The 25,722-nt window shown below is 45.8% G+C and overlaps 1 protein-coding gene across 1 annotated transcript; it reads right to left on the reverse strand.

Moving 5' to 3' along the window:
- Window positions 1–9,659: 9,659 nt before the first annotated feature.
- Window positions 9,660–17,020, reverse strand: OTP (orthopedia homeobox). Its single transcript, XM_073801914.1, has 3 exons — window positions 16,786–17,020; window positions 15,943–16,352; window positions 9,660–10,266 (listed from the first exon to the last, which is right to left on the reverse strand). Exons 2-3 carry the CDS (start codon window positions 16,348–16,350, stop codon window positions 9,736–9,738), a joined length of 939 nt encoding a protein of 312 aa, XP_073658015.1. The 5' UTR covers window positions 16,351–16,352; window positions 16,786–17,020; the 3' UTR covers window positions 9,660–9,735.
- Window positions 17,021–25,722: the final 8,702 nt, after the last annotated feature.

Genomic DNA, 25,722 nt, shown 5'->3' on the forward strand with positions numbered 1-25,722 from the left:
AAACGATCTCCAACAACATGCTCATTTGTCTCCTAATGCTTAAGTTTTTTTAGATGGATTAAGATAAAGACATTTTTTCTACAATAAAATTAAAGGGTTTTGAATGAATGAATTAGCATATTGCTTTAATCTAGTCAGTCAAAATGTAAATGTTACCAGCTAATTTCCTATTCTGAATGGGGAAAAGGATTTGAAAGACAAGGTCCTGACTCTAAAAGTATCAGAGGAGGGAAGAAGGCCAAAGGTTCCCAAAAAGCTCAACATACTTTACCAGTTTCCCCCGGACTTGAATTATTTGCCTTCATCCATACATAAAAAAAGGTTATGAACAGAGATACTTTCTGGCCTATGTACATTGGCTCACCTGAACAGTTCTAGGCTGCCCATTCTTTTCATTCTCTCATGTGGTTATAAACACGAGGCATTTCCTTGGCAATTGAATAAATATGCTGACACTGTATCACACTAGCTTCTAAGTAGTTGTCCAGTTGCATTGCTAACTTTACATAAGACACTAGCACTATCTGAATCCAATCAATCCAACCAAAACAACACAGAGTGCTTCCTATAGGAGACTATGTCTTGGTTGTCTTTTTTCTCATTTCTCCTTTCCAATTAAGTGCACGGGATAACCATACTTTATTGGATGATATACAAACCCCATGGCACTAATGATTTAAGGACAGGGATGAGGATTCCTTTGCACAGCCATATTTGACTATAGAAAGTTAAATTCTTGCATGTTCCAATCTTCCTTTCCCACTCTGGAAAATAATTCCACTGCAGCCCCAACCTCTTCCCTGGTCCTATTACAAGGAGGTTACTGTCAGTGGCAGTACTCTTCAGCAGAACACTGAGATTTTTGTGCTTACCTTTTCACTCCCTTTAACACAATGCTGACTTGACTCAGATTCAGATCCCCTCCTGCCAGATAAAAGGACAATACCTTTAAAAGAAACAGATTAGACAAAAACCAGCCTAGGACTCTGATTAACAGGTATTTTTAAATTGACTTGCCCCACACCCGTCAGCCATACAGAGTTATAACATTATGTACTAGAAATGGTTAGCACTGGGAAAGAACTTCAGATATTATAGGAGGAATCAGAACCACACAGCTGTTAAGTGACTGGACCAAGACCATACAGTCAGATATTGGCTGACCAAGGATTACAACTATGTTTTCCAAACCACGCTGCATTTCTTCAAGGTCCCCAACTATAACAGAGTAGGAACAGGACAAAGATTGTTATTCTGTAACTCAAAGAGAAAAAAAAAAAAAAAAAAACTATCTCCCTGAGAAGCAGCAATCTCCTAACGAGCAACCCCTACCAGAACCTGACGGTCCTCCTTTGGAGTTCTTCTGCCTAAGGAGAAAATTCTCATCATAACTCTTCAAACCTGAAATGTCTCATGGCATACAACCAGTTCTCAGAGAAGCCACTAAGTTTAAAATGAAAATGAAGCTCTTAAGTCTTCCAACAGGGAAATTTAAGATGGCTGGTTTCCTGGCAAGCATGTGATCCTCCCTCTATTGTAGGAAACAATCCAGTCACTGGAGTTTCTAAGAGTGGCATATTAACTCTTCCAATATACCTGAGCATCATTTACTAAATTATCTTTTTGAAGATGCTACGTGGTTCCCCAGTCCTTTGGAAAAGGTAATTAGCCTCCCATGGGTGACTAGTTTACTCCAAGTGAGCAATGAGCTCACCATAGGATGAGCATGGTCTCTTTTGGTGGCAATGAATATATTATTTTGCTTGTTGTCAGGAGTAATTCATTTATTTTTCACCTTAATGTAAGCCCTTTAATATATGATATTTTAAAAGTGCTAACTACTCCCTGAGATATAACAGACAAGTAGCAAGTGCAATAAGTTGGGAGCCTTAACACCAACACATCTGAAATTCAACTTAATAAACATCTACTGAGCACCTACTATGTGCCAGAGTCTATGCTAGGTGTTGGGGAATTATATTGCTACAACTTATCCAATTAGAGAGTATCAGTGATACTCCAATAACACTATATAAGATTATGAATGGCTACTAATATGAGTATGGCAGATGGTCCACCATGACTTGTCCTGGTCATTAGAGGCCTGAATCTGATCAATGGCTTCAAATTTAAGAAGGCAAGTGAAGAATTTAGTAATAATATAAACATACCAAACATAGTTTACTGATTTAAAAATAAGAGTCACAGGAAAGGTCAAAACAATTCCACTAAAGCGGACAAAAAAATCCTAAGGATGACACTGCTATCCTCTAAGGTCCAGTTCCTTCAGGAAGCCTTGCCAGAAATTCTATCCCCAATGAGTTCCCTCTTCTTTGAATTTCCACTTCATTTATGATATGGATCACAGTACTTAACACTTGATCAAACCATTAAAAGCTGCCTTGTATATTTTTCTTTTCAAAATATATTTGTCTTGTCCCCTTAATTACATGGTAGCTTCCTCAAGAGCCTGGTCATCATCAATTTCTCTAGCACCCCCACCTCCATGCCTTGCCAATAAGCACACACAAAAAACAGTTGTTGACTTATAAGTATGAAAAACGCGTCAAATAAGGGAACTAGAGGTGTTTATCATAGGGAAAATAAGATCGTGGCAGAGATATTTTCTACTCACTGACTATCCATGTGCTCCCCTACATTTGCCAGCCCTCTTGCAATTACAGGAAGCCACCTAAGTATTTCTTGTTTATTGGACCTTGAGCCCAAGTTTCTGGGCCAATGCATTAGAGTCAGTTCACACCTTCCAGTTCTTTCTTTTCCTTCCCCAAAGATGATGGAAACCCCACAATTAAGTGGTCAAGCCACAAAATGAAAACAGCTTGGATCACTGAGTCACACATGAAGGGAAGGTGTCCAGGAGAATCACTTCACTTACAGTGGAATCTGTGTAAGCAAGAAACAAAGCTTGGTTATGTTAAGCCAGAGAGAAGAGGTTTATCTGGTACCGCAGCATAGCCTGGTGTTATACTGACTGATATACTAAAAAAAGACTAAAAAGAAAAATCATTTTAGCACTAAGAGGTGTAATATAAAGTCCCCACTGAGGCAAGACTATAGAAGGAAGAGCATGAGGCCAACTAGGCTCAATAAAAGGAAGTACTTCTTGGCAGTTGGGCCAATAATAGAGGTTTTGTGTTCAACCAGAATCTGTCAGTCCCCTTGGTGAGAAATAAAAAAGGGTCAACTGTGGTCAGGGAATTTGAATGAGGTGACTTCAAAGATCCCTTCAAATGTTAAGATTTTATAATTCTATGATTGAGGGTTTCTAATATGTGAAGAACAGGAAAATGGGAAATAGCTTATCTTGTGTTGTGACTACTTAATATTATATAGAAGCAACATCAAAAGACCTCCCATAAAATCTTGCAGGGACAGACAAGAAACACATCTGAAGGGCCAAGGGATTCAAGGATCCTCTCCCTTGTGAACAGTCAAACCATCCTCTCTCCATGTACAATGCCATCCACCTCAAAGAACTCCCAGAGCTAGTTCCCAAGTTTCTTACCATCTCAGCCCAGAGATCATATCACAAGGAGACAATTCCATTGATAAAGATTGCTCACACAATAAAGAGCCTTCTCAGTGGCACACTAGAACTATCTTGAATTAACCACTAAAGAGAGGGTAAAGTTCAGAAGGAAATGAGTGTTTCTAGACTCTTGAAACCATGTTTAATTTTAATGCAGTTATCATGTCCCATCAAAAAGCATCTGTCCTGTTGAAATTACAAGGGTGGATTGTTAAACTTCTAAGTAAGGTAAGTTATTTAGTTTCTTCCCTTAAGAATAAGAGCAGCATCTACATGTTACATACACAATATTATTGCTAAAAGATCTGAAGACCACCTTAAAAGAATGATCTCTCCCACTTACTAGGTATGTGACATTGGGCAAGTTACTTAACCTCTGTGAGTCTCAATTTCTTCATCTGTAAAATACAGATTACAATATCTACTTCATAAAGATGCCATGATGATGTAATGAGATAATGTTCTCTACAAACTGAAAAATGGGGTTCAAATGTAACATACTGGAGGAAAAGTAATAAATACCATCAGAAAACGTTATTTCTGAAATCAGTGTTGGAGTAGCTGCCTAACTAGGCAGACTAAGCATGTGATAACTAATAAAGCAAGGGCAGCAAAAAGAGAGACCAATTCAGCTTCACTGAACTCATTCAGAATTCTGCAATTAGAAAATCTAGAAAGAACTTATTTAATTTCAGTATACCTATGTTTTGTGTTTTACAATTTAGTATTTCTAATTTCATAAGAATCACATATAATCTTTTCACTACTAAGGGCTTCTAGGGGTTCTTAACCAGACATTGTTTGGGTTCATCTTAAATAGATTCAATAAGGACTGTGAATAAAAGCATGTAAAGTCCTGTGATATTTCAATGAAAGATATAAAGAACATATTCTACATGTGTCATGTGGGTTAATTATATATTTCCTGGTACTTGTGCATTACTTCAACTCAGAATTAAGAAGAATTGTGGCAGCAGGAGCAACTGCAGCAAGTGTATCTCAAATCCAAGGTGGCTTTAAAGATGGAAACTTGGATATATGGGATATTTGACCATGTGGATGGAAGATGCAGCTTAACTGCACAAACAACTAATTATGCCCCCTTAAAGACTGATTATGACATCGTCAAAATCAAAAGAGGGCCCTCTGTGTAGCTCATGCCTGAAATTCCTTAAAAGCGTTTTCTAGTAAGTCTTATAAATCCATGCATTGTTTTGATAGAGCATGCATGAGGAAAAGCGAAAGCATTGTTCTCTCTGTAATGATCACATGTAAATAGGCCATGGTTCCCGTACCAAATGCTCTGCACTGATGAGAGTTAGCACAGAGCCAGGCAGGGGGTGCCCGCCTTTGTTGCTGCTTTCATTTTAAAAATGAATCATAATTTCTGCATTGGATACGAAGATGGGTTTACAGCTATTAGCCATCATATTACTAATTTAGAAAATACATGCCCAATCACTTGTGTTCTTTCAATTCCTTATGAACACAGCTGCAACCCACATTAAAAGCGAGGGTGAATGGATATTCTTCAGATGAGATATTTGGGCTGAATTATTAGGGTAGCCTGTACTACAAAATTACTAATAAACATTGCTTCTGGCTCAATTTAGCCTGAAGTCAGTGAACCTAGCCAATGGTGACAAATCAAAAACTCCGAAAGGCCCGATGAATGAATCTAACTAATCAAGGAAGCCTGTAGGAAGTAGATGCCAGGATTAATGAGCCAGTAGTTTCACTATGCCATGCTGTTACTTCTTCACATAAATGCCCTCAGATGAGATTACCTTTATGTCATGAAAGGGAGAAAAGAAAGGTTACATTCTTTCAACTGACAGGTTAACTACTGCCATTACTAGAAGACACATCTTTGTGGGCTAACGTTTTTCTTTATCCTAAAAATTAATATGTAAAGTCCACAACACAAATTAAAAACATTTTCAGTTTCAGGGTAAGCAGTCATTGACAACATCAAACATAAACTGCCCCAAAGTTAGAACTTCCTCTATATTTTCCATTTACGACTACCTTGATTTACCCAATTGCTCTGCATCCTATTTTCTATTCAATACCTAACATCATCTTTAGTAGGTTAAATTCCTATAACCTATTTCTTCCACCATCAACAAAAGGTAAACTAAGTGCAACATCACTATGACATCCTTTGCATGCCATGTATGATATTTAGTACCAATATTGAGGAGAAAATAAAGATACAAGGATGAAAATGTGTACTCAAATAAATCAATCATATAGTTACATCATAATAGACTTTGACTTTTTCTAGCTAGCATGTGGTGGTGACAGTATTCAATGCCAAAAAGACTACTCAGCAAAAAGCACAATTCATTAGATGCAGGACATCTAACATGTTGTACTTACCTACCCTGTATTCTGATATTATTCATCATTATTGTCTTTATTACCTTATTACCTTATTAAATGTAATTATTTTTATGACTTTAATAGTTTTGAGTCAGAATTGCTGCTGATAAGGAGTAAAAAAATAATATGAAGCATCACTCTGTTGCTATTTTTTTTCTCCCTCAAAATACAGAAATCTTTCAGGCTTGTGATTGTGATTCTCACTGCTTTTTATCTTTGCTAAACTGTCAACCTTAACAATTTAGACCAGGTTGCCTTCCCTTATGCTAATGGCATATATGACATTAAAATGTTCAGAATTCTTAATACAAAAATCTATTGCCATAGAAACAAATATTATTCCAGAGTCAGGTCAAGTGAAAAACTCTGTACACTTTCATTATAATATTGATAAATAACCACTATATTATGAAATATAAGTATCTTTGAAAGCATCTATCACTTCAGTTGATTTGCAACTTCTCATCAGTGTTCTGAGTTGGCCCATTTTTTTTAAATGAAAGATCCCATTTCCCTTGCCTTTCAGAAATACGATTTTTAAAGATCCCACTCAGCATCCTTTATTGCATTCCTACATCATAAAGTTATGTTTTATAGCAGCATAAAAAAGCTGTAAAATTAGCATCCTTGTAAACAACCTTCCATGCTCACTGGTAAAGCAATCTGTGATTTGTACTGATCTCTTAAATGGGACTTGAGATTACACTTTCCACAATTTCAAGTTTTTAAAAAAAAGAGCACTAATCTAAGCCAAGGGAGAATATGACAAAATGTAAAAACAAGGAAAAGTATTTTTCATCTACAGATATTTTAGAAATTTGGTTATTATGCTGCCAAATTAAAATCTAGGGTGAGTTCTAAAACATAGAAATGTTCCATTTTTATATGAAATCCCAAATGAGCCTGTTTTTATCCTCTTTAATATTTTAACATTATATTAAATATACCCTTAGAAAATGTAGAACTGAAATATTCTGTGAACCCACTCACCAATTTTATTGAATATCTCTAATTAAAATTCCTAAGGTAACATGAACAAATGATTTTTCATTATCATAGAAAATCATGCGTTTTTGTCCTCACCTTCCAGGAGATTCCACTGTGTTCTCTTAGTTTAGTAACAATTACAACAGTTCCTTATACAGTTGAGTAACAACTACAACAGCTCCCAATGGTATGAAATGGTATTCTAGGACAAGGCTGTTTTTAGGGCTTCCATTCTGTGGCAACCAATTGAGAAATCTTCCCATGGGAAAAGGTACATTCTAATACCTATAATAACCATTAAATTTCACACCACAAGATTGATTTTGGTTAGTCTTCCAAAGAAAGCCCGTGATACCGACTCGCCTCCAAGTTTAAAACACACCTGCAACCTTCCAGCTCATTCTACAGAAAAAAAAAAAAAAGCCATTTTTCACTACCACTTAGTTTGAACTGAGCACGTGGCTAAATTTGAGGTTAGCTCGACCCAAAGTTGGACCCTGAGAAAACCAGAGCAGTTTCGCAGGGGAAAGCCTGAGAAGCTCCGACCCGCATCCAGGTCGCCCTGGACACCCTTCTCCCGCCATGCCGTTTGCCCCCACTTGGATCCGCCGAAGCAAAGGGGCCGGGCCGCCTCTTTCGGACGGCCTCGAGGCCTAGGCGCCAAGGGAGGAGCCCCGGGCCTCTCTCGTCCACAGCGTACCTGGGGTCACACGCGGCTCTGGGCGACGCCAGACGGCAGAGCTCCCGGTCTCCACGCTTCCTTCACGGTGGTCCTTCCGGACGCAGCCCGGCGAGGGTTGCCGTCAGCTCCTTTGTCCGAGGGAAACAGTTCACGCCAGAAGCATATCAACTCTCGCGCCCTGCGTTTGGTACGGGAAGCTCCGCCTGTAGGCCCATCTCGGGCTCGGGAGGCACTGGGGTCGACCCGAAGCCTCGCGAGGCCTCGAACTCGCGTGAGGAAATCACTGCGCGGCTTTTCACTTCCGGCCTGCGGGCCGCGCGACTCCAAGCCGGGCCTGAGGTGCCAGACGCCGTGTGGGTGCGTGCTGCCTAGGCTGCTGGGCAACCAGGGAACCGAACCCAAGCCTACTGAAAAGCGGACGCGTCCCAAAAGTGGGGATCCTGCCGACTGAGCGCGAGTTGAGAACCTCCTGGAAGAGTTCTCTTCCCTTCCCCCACCACGAGACCCTTCCGCCATTCCAAGTCACACCAAAACCCATTATTCTCCATATCACATACTGAAAATGATTTTATTTTATCCATTTACATTTAAGTTGATATAAACTTGTCCGGAAAAGTCAAATAATATGCTTTATATTAGCTCAAACATTTATTAAGAAAACCAGATTCCATAAATAAGCACAGACAATAAGTTAAAACATATCACAAATTGACCAGTATGTAACAAGAATGCTTTATCTACACAAAACATCCTATTTCACATGTTTGTTCATTCTTCGAAAGCGCTTCTGTTCTCTGGGTTTGGATTTGACCAGCACATGCAGAAAGAGCTGATTGTGTTTTCTCTGTACAAAGTTGCAGGGTTGTAGATGTCCGAGTGCACCCATCGGCGGCCAGCAGGGGCCGGGGCGGGGGGTGGGGGGGGTGGCCGAGGGGCACGAGGAACGACAGGACGACCACAAAACAACCAAGGGCACAGAGCAGCGAGGAAGGAGAAACGGAAAAAGGAAGCAAACAAACCCCAGTCCTGAAGGATCCAGAAAAGATATGTGGCTTGTTTTTACAAAAGGAAAATTTTCTTACGTTTATTTTAATCTTCCTTATAAAGACTTATCAAAATTGGTAAGATCACCTCTTCATCACATGACTGCTTTAGTCTACTCCAGCCACCCAATCCACTGTTATGTTCCTCCTGAGAAGCCTTCCCTCAATACCCGCACACAGTTGTGCTTAAGAAAATAAAAGAAAGATAAAATAAAAGCGTTCTTTTGCAAGCCAGTACAGGGCTGCATGGATGTGACTGGGTACACAGGGCAAGGAACGGGTGGTGGGAGAGGAAAGAAAGAAAGGAGTTCGGAGCAAGAATACAAGGATAAATCAAATTGTAATCTGTTGGGTCCTCAGATGAGGCGGTTGGTAGTAGATGCTTGTCCTCCTTTAAGACAAAAATCCCTAACATTGTGCTGTCCCTTGAACACGTCCGTGTGTGACCTAGGTGCACTGTGTATGTGTGTGTGCGCGCGTGTGTGTAGTGTCTGAGAGTGAGCGAGAGTGCGAGTGTGTGTGTTTCTGCCCACAAACCAGTCCATTGGTGTCTGATTTCAGATCCTGAGTCTACTCCCTGGTAAGTAAAATGACGGGAAGGATGCTCTTTGCAGGGCGCGGGAGGAGGGGCGTGAGGTGCGGGCAAAGAAGGGACCGGACGGGAGGCGGTGGGCGAGGGGGCCGCAGGCGTCGTGTAGAAGGTGTGGATGGGAATGCAGCCAGTCAGAAGGCCGTGAGGAGGGCGCGAACACGAAGAGTGCGAGCGGCAAGGCCGGGGGTAGCGGGAAAGGTGGGGTGAGGCGCTAGAGACCGGGAGGAGGGAGGAGCTGCGTGAGACGGGGAGGAGGTCTTTGGGGAGGCTGGGGAGAGCGAAATCAGGCGGAGGGGTGGCCTCGCGGTCTGGGGCTTGGGGTGAGCCCGGGAGAGTGGAGGACAAGGGAAAGGACCAAGCGAGAGGTGGCAGAGGCCTGGAGGGAGAAGGAGCTGGGGGCCGGGGCCGGGGGCGGGGCGCCCGGGCGCTAGCCGCTAGGGCCTCGGGGCGGACCTGGGGGCGGTGCCGGGGGCGGAGCGGGCCGGGCGCGGCTGCATTAAGTGAAGCTCATGGAGACTGTGTGCTCTAGCGCCTTGCGGCGGAGGGAGGCGATGCTCGTGCCCCGCCACACGTCGCTGCTGTCCGGGGAGCTGCAGAGCTGGGGCGAGCCGGAGACATTGCTGGGGCCGGGGAGGGAGGCGGGCACCATGCCGGGAAAGGCAGGCTGGTAGAGGTGCGACTGCAGCCCCGCGCCGTTGGAGCCCGCCAAGCTGTTGGACAGGCCCATGGAGTTGGGCGGCGGACCGGCCGCCAGGCTGCACTGGGACAGCGACTGTGCCATGGCTTGCTGCCTGCCCAGCGCCGGCGGTAGCGGCAGCTGCGACACTCCCGGCATGGCGGCTGCCGCCCAGCGGGTGTCGTTGGCATGGAAAGAGCACAGGCTGTCGCCCATGGCGGCGGCGGCGGCGGCGGCGGCCGACGGGAACTGAGGCAGGCCTGGCGTGGGCAGCAGCGTCCCCGGCGCACGGAACACGTTGGTGGTCTTCTTGCGCTTCTTCCACTTAGCTCGCCGGTTCTGGAACCAGACCTGAAGCGGGCAGGGCGGGAGACACACAGGGCGCTGTTAGCCGGCGGGCGGGCCAGGAGGGGCGGGGGCTTGAGCCCTAGAAACCCGCGTCAGGTCCACCCGCTCAGCTCCAGGCCGAACAAGTGCCATCGGCCCGGCACGCCCCCCGCACCCAGCCGGTGACCCTGGTTTTCCACCAGCTGGAATCAACCGGCGCCCCTTGCATCCACCGGGCGCCAGCTCCCGGGGTCCTGAGTGATCGTGCCCCGGAGCGCTTACACACGGTGCAAACATACACCATGCGCAGTATTCACCACGCCCCTGCACGCTGGCACCTTCTGTTCGCTGCTTAGATGCACAGGTCTGCAGGCAGGCATGTGTCAAGGCTGGACCCACAGGTGTACAAATGAAGATAAACTTGCGTACCCATGTGGCTTAATAGCGTGCCTTATAACAATGATGGGGTATAGAATTTTCTGAAACGCTGTAACTTTGGAAATTGATGAAGGGCCGTGGATGACATAGCCAGTTCCAAAATCGAAAGACAAAGGAGAACCCCTAACGCCATGGATGACAGAGCAGAGAGGTTAATATAGTGATCCGTGTGGGAAAGCGAGCGCCACTGAGTTACAGTGTTGTTTGGGTCGCCACCGTGACTTCTGATTCGTAACGACTGGTACTGCTGCCACAAATCCGTGCCTTGTTCTCAAGCCCCTCTAAGGGTACCTTTATCTGGGCTGTGCAAGTGTGCTGGAACCTGCTGCCGGAGCCCTAAGCCTCAGGGCCTTCAAATCTATTATTTTCAGGAACTTACTGAGGATCCCAAATAACAAGGCCTCCAATTCCCTCAGCCCCACCCCACCCCTCGTTTCATCTATAAACTAAAAGCAAATTTTCTGATCACTACAAACTAAAAGAAGTCAAGTGTAAAGCTCACAATAGGTATGAATCAAATTTAATTTTGCTTAAACAAACCCAGATGTCTTTTTAAAGGAGATGTGTTTTATAAAGTATACTCCAAAGTGAGCCTATTAGTTCTTTCTTAACAGTGACCCTGGAAGTTCAGACCTTACCAGACAAATTTGTCTATGAATGTCAAATTCACCACCACAGGGGAAGGAAGGGTTCTTCCTGAAATATATCAAGTAAACTGCCTGACCAAGATAACATCCCTTTGCCCCATATTTAAATTTGATCTTTTTATTTAAAAAAAATGCCAGCATGCCCACTTGGCAGGCTTACAGTTTAACAGTAGTCAGTTGGAGGCTTACTATGCATAAATATAAATGATGTGGGACACAGCTCAGGTACTGATTGAATTTTCTCATAATTTGGCCAACGCAATTTGACCACCATATTCATGGCCAAAAGATAATGCGTTAATCCAAGCTATTCAGTGTTTATTCCACAAACTAAAGCATCATGAGTATGAGTACCTGACCGCCTTTCCCGGTAAACCGGCTATGCACAATGGTTTGTTCACACCCGTGCACTCTCTATTTACCCATGTGAACGGCATTGCAATCTAGAATCCTCTCCCGCTTTTGGGCTGGCCCTGGCCTTTCTACCCCATCGCCCACCACCTTATCTTTCTCTGGTTTCTACCCCACTTCCCATGTTTCCGCCTACTCCAGTGTCCGGATTGGGTAAAGATGTTGGGTCCTTTCCCTGCTAAAGCCCCTTGAGCTGGTGGCGCGGCGGATTAATGAGGCAGCAGAACCCTAGGTGGAGGCTGGGATCAATGCGGCAGGCCGCGGATTGAGCTGTTAGCGGCCTTCTGCGGAGAGCAGCCCGCAGGAGCCCAGGAAAGCATAGCGAGGAGACCTGCTGCCAGAGGTCGCTTTGCATTACCCATCCAAGGCTGGACCGGATGGAGCCCTAGACAAGGGACGGTGTCTGTGTCCAGACGGTCCCCACACCTCACACTCCGCACCCGGATACATTTTTAAAGATATCTATGAATACCGGTTCCTAGCACCCTGCTAATGTCAGTGAATCCCGAAATGTTTGAATGTTTGGGGCGGGCACGGGGTGGGGGACTGGGGAAAAAAGCAGAAGAAAGGGGGGAGAAATTGCCCCGAAGAATCTCAGTAAAAAACATGCCTGCCAGAAAGGTTTCTGAATCTCAGGCCCAAGCGGAAAAGAACAGCTGTTGAAGAACTAAATATTATAGAAATAATCGAAAAATCGTGCTCAATTATGTTTGAGGGTTAGTAGTCAAATAATGGCTACAAAATTTTTTATGTTTCATGGCTTACTGGGGTTAGGAAAAAAACCTGCATGGGGTCTGAGCACCTCCGTTCCAAGCTATGATGCATATGTTTTAAAAATGTGAATGTTTCCACTTGAAAACTAGAGCATGACAGATTAAAATGCAGGTAAAACCTAAGGGAGATTTTGAGAATACAGAGATGACAACTCCAGGAAATATATTAACCGCAGCCATGGCCAACTTTGTACTCAGTTTGAAATGCAGCTCTTCTCAGAAAATGCTTAATACAACAGTGAGAATCTAATGGAGGTTGGAATTTAAAAATCCACTTTCATGATATCTGCTGTTACAGTAATATAGACATACTGTAAATGTATTTTAAAATATATAGCCCGTTTAATTCCCCACCTATAAATGGCTCAGAAATAGAGAAAGAGAGGGAGAAAGGGAGAATATTACTTTTTTCCCCCTCGAAGCAAATGCTTTATGAAGATCTCATTGGAATCCAGCAAATGATTAATGTGAAGATTTGGGAGGAAATCTGGGGAGCTGTATTAAAGCCCAGATCTCAGGTTCATTTCGATCAGCCAGCCGTGAACTCTGGGCCGAATTCATTACACTTTAATAGTGCTGGGAGAGGAAGAAAATGCAATTTCTCATTCCATTAGAAAACTAGAAAATACTCTTGGCTTGTCCCCCTATTAAGATGTGGCAGGTGACAGGGCCATTCTGGGGGACACGGTCAATGGAATTACAGCACATTATTTTTGTTCGTATAAAATATTGAAAGGCAAGACTGGCTGTGCAGAAGTTATTTCACTGATTTGGTTTTTATGTAAATAAAATATTGAAAGTTAATTAATCCGTGCTAGAGACTAATGATTATGCTTATTATATTGCATTTGATCGCGTAATTTGCATGATTCTCGCATTGCTGCTTAATAAGCCATTCCAGGTTATAAATAATTCTGAAATTGGTTTCTAATAATGGCATGCTATAAAAGGAATGGTTTTATTATACTAGCCAGAAAAGAGGAGCGATATCAGACATGGAATTGGCCTCCGTGTGAGTAGAGGTGCTTTAATAAATACTTAAAAGTATGATATATGCCAGATAGAGATAAAAATAAGTATTTGAGATCATTTGGTCTAGAATCAGAAAGTATCTTTAAAAACATACAATTGCAATAAATTAAATGTTTAGATCATTTTTAATCAGTGTAGTGGCCCCATGTACTGAAAAGAATGTGTGGCAATCTGTTAACTATAAAGAAAACTATGAAGTACTCATCATATAAGAACATAAACCAATTACTATTTAATTTGAATTTGGTCAAGGAGCAACGATACAATGAATTGTGAAGTAAATACATTTTACATAAATTATTTTTGCATTACATTACATAATGTTAATCATTTTGAAATGTTAATTAAGAAGGTTATGTTGATCTGATTACTTTTTAAACTATGGAACATTATTTTTAAAAATATTGAAATTGCCATTCTATTAAATTGTTCCTATCAGCAGCATCAAGCTATTATCTTTGGTTGAACATTATGTTAGAACAATTAAAGTACTTTGTATCTATTCTTCTTGATTATTCTTCTGTGTACTTCTTGAAAATAACTGTTTCTATTACATAGTTTGTGTTTTATTTCATTTACAACTTTTTATATTAAAAGAATCACTGCCATTAACCTTTGGAAGACCTAATAAAGTTTAATAGACCTCATTTTCTTTTTTCACAAAGTCAGTTGTCCAATTATATTTTATTTGTGGTTCTAAGTTCTATTTTAATTCCAACTAATTACTAGTAAGCAGGTTAAGCAATAGCATTTTAGTCTTTAAAATAAAAATTATTATATAGCATTTCTCTTGAGTGACAAAAAATTTATGAGTTTTGAACCGACAGGATTTTAACAAGCCAGTACTATTATGAACGGTAATGGAAATATTGAAATTGTATATTTCTGTTAAGATTTGAACTCAATTTCAAAAGATTTAAAAGAGGTGTGAGGTAAAAAAAAAAATTAAGAGCACTAGTAATATATTTCTGCACAATGCAATTAACATGCCTTTGTTGCTTAATTTCAATGGCCCATGATTCAGGGCTTCCAGAGTTCACTAAGGAAACCACCCAGACTTACACTGAGTAAAAATGTTAATCTATATTATACCCTGAATATTACTATATTAATTTGACCACTTTAAGTCCCTAATGACATTTTTTTCTATTTAAAACAGAAGCATATGCTATTTTTCCAGGTTAGACTATCTTTAAAAAGCAGAACGGAGACAGAAAAACTCAACACCGTGATTAAGGACACTCTTGTCTCTTCTTAGATCAAATGTAAAGTAACTGAGATCTTTAAACTTTGATGTTTAAAATTTGTAAAGCGAAGATAGTTAAAATTTGTAAAAGCAGCTAGAGCTGAGATCAACACCCAGGGTAAGGAACAGAAAATACCACGTCCAAGACAGGAAAGGAAGGTTTCAGAACCCTGGATAGCTCAAGACTAAGCGCGCGCCTTGGACTTTCACCTCCAGCACCTGTACATAAAATATTTGACATAATGTTTTCATTCTTCTAAAAAGCAGAAAAAATCCGAGATGCATTGGACTTATACTTTTATTCCCCGATTTTCAAAAAACTTACAGGTGTGGTTTTCTAAGTCACATGTAACTTACAACTTGGATCGGGGTTGGATGACAACAAGGGGTCAGTAATGATTTTGTCTACTGCCGGTCAATCTTTCCTGCCCCAAATGTCCTTTCTTCAAATCGGAGATCTACAAGAAAGCCCTCTTTCCTCCCCACTCCCCAAGTTACCTTAGGGAAAACCAGGACTCATAGTCTGTGGGGGATCGCTCCAGCCTCTCCCAGCGCATTGGTAGGCCGCCAAGTTCAAAGCCTTTGTAAAAGGCTAGGGGTGTTTTGCCTGAGAGCGGTAGGAGTGTGATAAGCAGGAGAATAAAGCTACACCGTAAAACCCAGGTGTAGATCTTTTATGAAATGTGCCCATTTCGCCTTGTTTACTCCTTTTTCATGTTTTCTGTATAATTGTTGCATTCTCCCATTTATCCAGACTCTTAACACAAACTCATTAGGGGGTAATGAAATGCTTGTCAGTTACGAGAGCTGGAGTGTAATCGCGTGCTGGACTTAGCCGCCTGGGAGACACAGAAGGTGGGAGACCCGGAGGTTCCCTTCTCAGGAGGAAGGAAGAGACCTAGTAATTGAACGACGCCGGCTTCGCTTTTGAGGAGTTTCTGCGGGGATGTGGCCAAACTGGCAGGAGATGGGGGCACTGTCTGTCCATCGATGGGGCCAGTTTGCGGGCAGAGGAGCTAACTTGACCCAGGAAAGCATAGGTAGAGGAAGCGCAGCCCAGGATCCCTGCAAGGGAAGGAAAGACCCTGCTTCCTTTGCCCAAGTCCACCCGCCCCCTCCTTGTCTTCTGCCCTGGTGCCCAAGCCCAGCGTACCTGCACTCGGGACTCCGTCAGCCCGATACGGAGCGCCAGCTCCTCGCGCATGAAGATGTCGGGGTAGTGAGTCTTGGCGAAGCTCCTCTCCAACTCGTTGAGCTGCGCCGGGGTGAAGCGCGTCCGGTGGCGCTTCTGCTTCTGTTGGCCCTGCTGCTGACCTGCTTGGCTGGGGTTCGGGCCACCTTGGGGCCCCGGCTGCTTGTCCGGGTCCTTTGAGCTTACCGCCAGAGAGGCCGGCGTAGAGCCCACTGTGGTGATGTCCTCCCCGGGCAGCAGAGTGGCTCCCTCGACTGGGTCGGAGTTGGGCGCTAGGTCCCCCGGATGGCCCCCGGGGTCGGAGCCCCCCACGCCCAGCCTACACTTCACCGCCTCCCGGTGGCCCAGAAGCTCGGCAGCATCTTTCATACCTGAGGAGGCAAAAGGATGGTGGTCACTACTGTCCTGGCCATGCCAGGAGGGACTGTTCTCCCCGCGCGGTCCTTTTTCAGCCCCATCCTCGGCTCCCTCTGAGCCCGCGGTCGCCCTACGGAGCAATCTCCCGGGATGCTCAGCTGGGTTCCCCAGGATTTGGACAGCCAGGCTGTAATACCGTCTCCCGGCCCTTTCCCCTCTCTCCGCCGCGGGGTCCCGTAGTAAACATAGTAAACAGCACATGCTTTCTTCTCTCCCACAATGAAACACTCCCAGTCCCGGCAATGAAACATGCCTCGGAGTCCCTTTCATGAACCGTACCCCTGGTGCCCCAGCAACCCGAGAGCATATCCTTCGACCAGGAGGGAAAAAAGAAAAGAAAAGAAAAGAAAGAAGAAAAATTAAACGATTCCTTCGTTGCTGCCCCACCTGCGCTCAGGCAGCCTGACGAACTCTACCTCCGGCCCTCAGTTGATTCCGTCTCACTTTCTCGGAAGATGAATTAGTCTCCAAGCTTTCCACCTCCCGAAATCAACCCAAATCAGCTCCGCCTCCCCCTCAAATCTGAGAAAGTGTTTGGAAAATGGAGTCACATCCATCACCAAAGATTCCCAAACCGGAAACCCTGAGCCCAGTAACCCAGACAGCTTTAAGGAAACTCAAGTAAACTCTCTAGACATAACAGTGAATCAAGCTTTAGAGAATTCAACTTTTCTTTCCGGAGAAATAAAAGGCGCATTCCTCTCGGCCACTGGCAATGACGAGTCCCTTTGCAGGCCGGATGCCCGTGAGGATGAATCTGGCTTTTCTCCTTTCTCAATGAGCACACTTAGCAAATCCGCTTCTACTGCAGCGGCTTCTCCTTCAAGACCGATTTTTACAAATTCAACCATACTCAGACGAGGAAGAGAGAAAGAGGTAGTGGGGAGAGAGGAAGAGAGGGAAAAAGAGAAGAAAGAAATCTCAAATTAACGCAAATAGGAGGTGAAAAGAGAGAAAGAAAAATGCCTCCAAACAAATTATCACGGGGTAGGTCGTTCCCTTAAAAAAAATAATAAGGGGGAGGGGGAAAGAGAGAAAATAAGAAAAACAAAAAGTAACAACATTTCCCAGCTCCTCTGGATCTACATATTCCATAGATTTTTTAAAAAGACGATGTTAAATCAAATTAAACTTTAATGCAGCACAATTACTTTTAAAGAAATTAGTCCATTTAGGGCACATTAAGGTAAAATAAGGAACAAATTGACAATTTCCTGCCGGGGCTTCTCCTGGCTGCCTGGGCGAGAGACGCGCACTCACCTAGCCTGGCATCCAGGAGGTCGGCGTGAGACAGCATCGCGCACCGCTCCAGGGTGAAAGCTGTTCCCCCCCAAATTTTAGCGGTTTTAAGTTATTTAAAATAGATATAAGCTATAAGCTATACGATATAGATATATATAGATCACCTAAATGAAAGAAAATTCGGTTTGTGGTTAAAAAGGGGGCTTCTTGCATTATAATGTCCTTTAGAGAGACGGGGAGGTGCTTAACAGTTGAATGAACCCGTGAGCAGCTCGGCGAGGGGACCAATCAGGAGGGCAGCCTGCAAATGTCAGCGCCCGGAGAGTCCCCCACTCCGCCCGCCCGCCCGCGCCCGCCCGAGGAGGCGGCGGCAGCGGCAGCCCTGGCGGCTCCAGCCCCGAGCAGCTGCTAAAGCAGCGGCGGCCGCCTTGCCCTCGCCCTGGGCTTCTCGGCCCGACCTCCGATAGTTCTTCCCAGGGATTTCCTCCAGGCACACCTTTCCTTCTCCTTGTTCCGCCCTGCTCGCTCCAAAGGCGCAGCTCTGTCTCTTTGAGCTAGGGTCTTCCTGGGAAAGAGGCAGGGCAGGGGACAGAGCAGGGCATGACCCCCTGGTGACCCGAGAGTAGCCCCCACCAGCGCGCTGGGCAACACTGGCCTGCCGCTGGCGCAGGCCTGCCGATCCCGAGCACAACAAGGGCACGCCGCGCCCTCCAGACCGCGCCTAGACTTCGCTGCCGCCCAGCAGGCCTGCGCCTAGGGTCCAGACGCCCTTGCTGGGACCCCGGGCCTACAGAGTCCCAGCCCCGCCGGCAGGGCCTAGAGAGCAAAACAGCAGTCGACTCCCCCGGCGCTGCCAGGCCCCGACGTCTGCTTCAAGGACCCGTGCGCGGTGCCGATTCTTGCACTTTGCACGTTTCGAGCCTGGCTTCTGCTGCTCCGCCTGGCCCACGCTTGCATCCTGGCCCACAGCCCGCTCCTTTGGTCAAAGTTTCTGAGTTCAGCTCGGCTTCCAACTCCACCTTAGGCTGTAAATAAAGTTAAATGCTCTTTATTTTCCTCTCGAATGTGTTAAACTACTTGAACAATTTAAAGTGCTTTGCACAAGTGAAGCGAACCATTTCTAATGTTCTGATTTTTCAGAGCCAGCCAACAACAAAGTTTAGATTAGTAATATATTTCTAACCAGAGTAATTTTCAAGATCATTAGGCATTTATGTAATTAGTGCCAAATCTATAAGCTTTTATTACGATTATTAGAGTAAAATCAGTATAAATTTGTACTAATTTACTACTGTTTAGACTTGGCTGTCAAGACCGGAGGTTCTTATTGTAAATGATAACTGAGGAAATTAAGTGCAAAATTCTGTACCATTTCTGATCTGCTCCTAAACAATCCGTTTCAATTGTATTTGTAGCAGAACATAATGCCCTTTTAAAGTTATTTGACTTCTATTTTTATTTGCAACACAAGAAAAATGCCCTCTTCCCAGGCACAATGAAAACTGATGTTTACTACTCTCAACTTGATTAACATTGATTTTTAATTCGAGAGTGATGCAATTAAGATTAGTTATTTAGTGCAAATAAAGCTTCCACAAAAGGGTGGCCCTATGAAGTCTGTTTTAAATAATACCGAGCAAATGGCTTTTTTTGTTCGCCGTCCAATTGACTTACACAAAACATTGGAAATGCTGCCTGAGAGCAGATGCGAGAGGAAGTGTGTGTGTGTGTGTGTGTGTGTGTGTGTGTGTGTGTGTGTGTCCTTAGCTATGTGTATGTGACAGGGACCGAGCAAGGAGACAAAGGAGGCGGCAAGCCGAACTCTGGGGCAGTTTCCCTTCCTCTTCTCTCCTGCAGCCCACTCCCCTCCTCCCATGCACACACACACGTGCGCGCGCGCGCGCACATCCACACACACGTGTGAGTGTCGGGAATCAGCCACAGCCGTTCCTTCCGAGCAGCGGAGACCGCTTCCGCCGAAGCTGCGCGCTTGGCCGAGCTTCAGCGGCCGCCGAAGCTGCTGCAAAGGCGGTCTAAATGGGACGGGGGCTGCGGTTCGGCGGAGTCCGAGCGGCGGCGGCGGCTAGTTTGGGAGCCTTGAGGGTGTTCGGCAAGCTCCTAGTGTCCTAGCGAGAAAGGCTTTGCTTGGGAGGAGAATACCTAGACCTAAAGCAGATAGAGTCCCTCCAATAAAAGCTTTCCTTTCCCCAAACAAAGCCCCAAATCTAGAAGCTACGGCTCGCGGTGAGCGCTGCACGAGGCAGGATAGCGGCCCTGGGCGGGGCGGCGTGCTCCCTGGACGTGGTTCCAGAACGCGCACCTGGCTGCAAGTTCCCGGTGACTCGAAGGGGATTTGTGCCCACCGTGGTGGGACTTGGGGGTATCTAAGACCAGAACGCAGGGGCAGAGGTGGGGAGAAGTGTCAGAGTTAGAGACTGGAGGCCTGGCGGCAACACCCTAATCCTTCAAACCGGCAGGTCCGCGGAAGGCGGTACAGCCTTGGCTCGGCACCCTGTCTGGAGAGAGGGAGGAGAGGCCGCCACCTGGAGAGAGAAGAAGACGGGTGCGGGGCCTACACGTGTGTGAACACAAGCGCTCGTGTCCTCATCCCACAGCCGCCCCCAGAACAGCCGCGGACCGTGCAGCATTCTCCCACACGCACACGCTCGTATATTCTGTTTTGTTGCATCTTTCAAGTCGATAAATAAATGTGTAATAGTTAATGTGAAGACATCAGAGTAATAACAATGGGACGAAATCAAAGGATTATCCATCTCTGTTAGTAACCGCTGAATAACAATGTTGCGGCGTGATTGATAGCTCGCTTCATTTTATGACTTTTCTATTGGTCTTGATTTTTATAGCAGTATAAACAAACTAAATCATTTCTTCCGAGACTTGAGAGCATAAGCATCTGGGGGTAGGGGTGGGGGGAGAGGGAAAAAGGAAAGAGAAAAAAAGAGAGAAATCTGAGAGTTGGGAGGGGGTGACGGGGCTGTTATGGGGGCGTCGAGCGCAAGCTGGAGCTGGACCGCGAGTCAGGAGCCGGCTGCCAGCAGGCGTGGCGAGGAAAATGACAATAGTCTGGACGTAAAATCCTCGCCCCCGCGCCCGGTTCCCTCTCTGCAGCTCATTTTGGCCAATGTCTGAATCCACCTGGGCAGCGCCTGAGATGTATTTAACAGAGTTTTATTCCTCGTCATCTTCCCACGTTCCTCGGGCAGCCGGGGAAGTGTCGGTCAGGCCCATTGCTGTTGATAATTTAAGGCATTTCCCACGCGATCATGGGAACTGGAGTCCCTAACAAGGCGAGGCTTCAGCGCAATGGCCCCCAAATCTTCGGCATGACAAGAATGTCTTCAGAAATCACTTCAAAGCAAAGTAGAAGGATTTTCTATGACGGATCCAGTGATTTTTCCTCAATAAATAGGTTTTAGATTGTTACACACACGTAGAAGCGGAACAAAGGGAACTACTAGAAAATATATTGGTTGCCCCTAATAAAATTTATTTAGACAGTTTACTTCTCATAAAAAATAGAGATTGAATTTTGTACAAGAGCCTGCCAAGGGGCAATGCTCAGGGAAATCATTTTTTTCTTTCTCTTTTTTCCCCCTTCTACTTTTTAACGAAGCACAAAGAGCATTTAAAGGCCAGGCAATCCGTTTCCACTGCCGCCGGGCCGCGCGCCCAGACAGAGCCAGAGAACTTTGCAGTTTTGAAAGAAGGCGGCTTTCTGGGAGATATATATTTTTAAAACAAAACAAAACAAAACAAAACCTTGAAGGCTGATTATGTAAACTACAAACACAGCAACTACAAAATCGGTTCCTTTCATCCTGCTTTGCCATCCTGGTCCAGAGCAAGATTTAGAAACATAGCAGTGGCTGGATCGAGAGGTGGGATGGTATGGGAGATCCATGCAGCAAGTGCGTTAATGATGGGTTTATGCTGATTAGGTTTGTAATTCTGATTTTCCTCTCTACTTGTATTTCTGCGTTCATTGTAAATCCTTTGTAGAGACACAGAGAGAATAAAAATATATACCAGATGCTCCAGAAGAATTGGGTAGTGTGCCCAGTGCCCTAATTGCTTTTTCCACTTACAGAAGCCTTGGGTGTTTATTAAACGTAACTTTCGGCTGCCTGAGCTGTTTGTAAACTGCTCTCTCTCTGTCTCTCTCTCTCTCTCTTTTTTGCAGGCAGTGGGATGAAATATGGCGCGTTATTATTCACATTCCTGCTATTAAATGCTGAATTGTAACATTGTTCCATTTAATGAGGAGCGCCTCCCTCAATAATTAACGATCTCACATTTTCCTATTTTCTTGCCTGATGAAAAGAATCAATTTTAATTCGTGGTAAATTACAACCATGCTTTTGGGTATTATTTGCTTACAGAAAACAAATCAAGTGACTTGAACACTCCTGTTTACTTTTCTAGATATGCAATAACCCAAACGCAATGACAAATCAGATCGTGTTCCTCAGGCCTACCTTAAAACCTCAAACAGAATAAAGAGTAGGGGCAAATACTCGAGGAAAAAAACCCAGGAAGTTCTCATTGCTTGAAACAATGGTGACCACTTTCTCCCACAGCTTTCACATCCCCGGGTGCCTGGAACCGTTGCTCTGCCAGCCCTCACCGTCACCGCCCCACCCTCTTCCCGGAAAGGGGTCAGTGGTCCACTTCTGGCCACACTGAAGTTTGGAATGGCTTGATGTCTCATCTGGGGGGAGTTGATGAGAGGATGGGGTGAGTGGAAGGGAAAGGATCTGGGAGGGCAGTCAAGTCTCTGGGAAGAGGTGACAGGCGCTTCCACACTTCTCTGCCTAAAAGAACACTCTTGAGGTCCCCAGCAAAAGAGACCATAACCACAGAGGCTTTGGCTGAGGACTCCGGCCCGGCCACTGCGAAAGCACCCTTGGCTCGCCTTTGGGCCGCAGCTTCCCAGGGGCCGAGTGAGCGCTTCTAACCCCTAGCCAAACAGGCCTGGGCCCAGCCCCCAAGTGCACTCTCCAGTCCTCTCCGGGCGAGGAGTGCCGGGACTCCGGGCCGCTCCAGCCAGGGTTGTCCCACTGATGTCGCCGCGGAGCCTGTGGCCGAAAAAACTCCTTGCTTACGGGACCCTGGCTTCCCAGCCTGGGAGCTAAAAGCCAAGGACCCACACTCCAGGCTTCATTTTTTTTTTTTGGCGCAGGGAGCGGGGGCTGCGTGTGTTTGACACGTGTACTTGTGTGCGCGTTTGTGTGGGCAGTGTGTGTCCACTGCCTGCTCATGCGAACGGCGGGCTTGTACCGGCGCTGGCGGAGGGGCCGAAAACTCGCTCCCAAGGAGTCTGATTTCCTACCCTTCCCAGAAGCCTGTGGCGATACACGAGTCAACATAATTTTTTTTTCCGCTGCAGTAAACAGTTTCCCATACATTCGAGTTTGCAAACTACAGCCATGCAGTCCACCTGATGACTCTTCTTGGGTGCTGGAACCGCTCCCTTGCTTATTTTTTTCAATCTTTGCCTTCTAACAACTAGCATCCGCGGCCCTCAACGCCGAAAGCTCGGCACAAAACAATGACGGATCAGTACCCGCCCCCTGACTCCGTATCTCCTCTTTTTTGCCTTTAGCCCTGTAATTTTAGTGGCCCCAATCAGCCACACGGCATATAATAAGTGACATAGAGATTTTGTTTAAATGTGTTAAGTTCTCTGCTTTTCTGATTTCTATTTACTCAGGATAAATAATCATATATCAGTTATTCAGTTAGGTGACAAGGCTAGTAATTGGAATAAAAAGAAAAACATCTCATCCTTATCTCTTTCTATAACTAGATATAGCGCTAATAAGACTGCATCAATCTTATCTAGCAAATAAATAAAATAGACAAACAAACAAATTCGCCTCCAACAAGTTAATGCGGTGTATCTGAGTGGAAAGTAGATATTTTCACGCATTCTGGAGATGAGGAGTGACTTTTAATAAAATCACAAGAAAAACAAATGTAATTCCGTGAGCCATTTCTTGGAGCCGCCGGGGCCCGCCCCCTCCCCACTCTCTCCCCGCCCTGCTCCACCGTCCCAACCTTTTTCTTTTCACAAGCAGCTAGTCCCAACCTAAGAGGGACACGGCGAAAGCCTTCTCTAGCTATTTTACACTTTGGTGGGGGAAGGTTTGGGGGAGGGAGATATAATTCTACGGGGAGTGAGCCTTCTTCAAGTAGAATTTTCTTTTCCCCGGTCTTCTCCCTTCTTTACCGTCCTGCCCTTCCTCCTCCTTTTGCTTCCTTTTTCCTCTTTCCTTTTACTCCCCCTTTTCTCTTTCCTTTATTCTAGCTTCCTTCTTTCTCTTTTTCTTCTTTCTCTTTTTTTACCTTTTCGTCTTCCCATTCCTTCCTCTCTTTCTCTCTTACTCTTTGCCTCCATCCTTCAGTCGCCTCTTGCACTTTTTCTCCCCTTTCTCTTTCTCCCCTTTTCTCTGTTCCCCTTCCTCTCTTCTTTCTTCTCCCTCCCCCCCCCATTTCTCTCTACCCGCCCCTTCCCTTGCCCCCTCCCTGCGGCCCGAGTGCGGCTAATTCCGGGCGTCTATATTCACTCAATTAGAGAAATCTACAGAGAAGATCGATCTTCCATCTGCAGACATGCCAGCTTAACAAATTAGATTCTTGTTTCGTGCAGGTGATTTGGTGACAGTTGGGGAATTAGAAGTAATAAGTTGTTGTGTTTGAGCCCGGGCCCCCGCCCCTCGCCCGCGCCCCTCCCCGCCCGCAGACCCCCGGCCGCGCCCGCCGCCCGGGCACCCCCTACCCGCTCCCCCAAGCCGGCCGGCGCCCGCCACCGCCGCCACCGCATCCCCCGCCGTAATTAGTGCTGCTGCCCTCCATGTGGGCTCGATTAAACCGTGATTTAGCTGAAAGAAATATAATTATGGCTGCAAATAAAATAATCAGCATTGAAGAGCGATTTCCTTAATGAGATGGAGCGGTTGCACGTCACGGAGTAAAGGGGTCTCATTAAGAGGTGGTAATGAGGCTTGGGTGGATGGTGCAGTTACAAAATAGCCCAACTCCTCTGCAGGCCCGGCCCGCTCGCCCGAGGTGGCCGCCGCCAAACCGGCCTCCGTCCCGCGGTCCCGCAGTCCCGGAGGGGCACCCGGGCCGGTCCCGCCCGGCCCCCAGGGGGCGCAGCGCCGGCCGCGCGGCCTCCTCTCGGGCCCGCCGCGCCGTCGGGCCGGCCGGGGCGGACAGAGGCGGCCGTGCAAGTTGAGGGGGCGGCCGGCTGCTCCGAGGCCCCGGCTGTCCGGCCCGATCGGCGTCGGGAGCCGGGTTTGCGCCAACTGCTCCGAGGACAACGGTCGCTGGAGGAACCGGTCGGAGCGAGGAGCCCTTGGCTGCAGCGGAGGCCGAAGGGCCGTCCAGGAAACCTGTGGGGGCAGGTAGAAGCCTCTCGGGTGGACGTGACTTCGTGTGTGCCGCGGCAGGAGGGCATCACCATGGGCGCGTCTGCACGCGGCAAACGCCGCGTCTTCACTGACTTTAGAGTCCTGGCGAGGAAGGGCCTTGGGGTTCTCAGTCTCTCCGTATTGTTTCCAAACTTTATTAAAGTACTGAAAAGGTACCAACTCTGCTTTAAGCGCCTCACAGGAAAAAAAAAAAGATTTGAATAAGTTATTCCAAAGATTTCTTAAATGGGTAGCTCTGACCTTTCTGGTTTATTAGGTTTAGGACAGTCTCTGAATTCCTTCTTTACATCAAGGTGTGTACACATGCATGTTTCCAATGTCCAGATGCGGTGATACTTCAGTACTTATTTCTAATTAGATTGTTAACCTTCTTGATTCAGTTTTATCATTTAGAACCATTCTCAGTTGGACAAGGAAACACATTATCCACACAAAGCGACTAATTAGGCAGCTGAGGCACTTTCCTTATTCATCTAACCAATATTTGCTGAGCGCCTGCTATGAGCTAGGCACGGTGATGGGCCTTGGGGAGTGAGAAGTGGACAGAGAGATGCAACCTTGGCCTAGTGGGGCTTACAGTCCAGCATTCTCTGCACTGAGTTTTTCAGCCTTGGTGGACTGTGGCCAT

The sequence above is a fragment of the Tursiops truncatus genome, chromosome 3 (assembly GCF_011762595.2).
Source record: "Tursiops truncatus isolate mTurTru1 chromosome 3, mTurTru1.mat.Y, whole genome shotgun sequence".
Classification (NCBI taxonomy): domain Eukaryota; kingdom Metazoa; phylum Chordata; class Mammalia; order Artiodactyla; family Delphinidae; genus Tursiops; species Tursiops truncatus.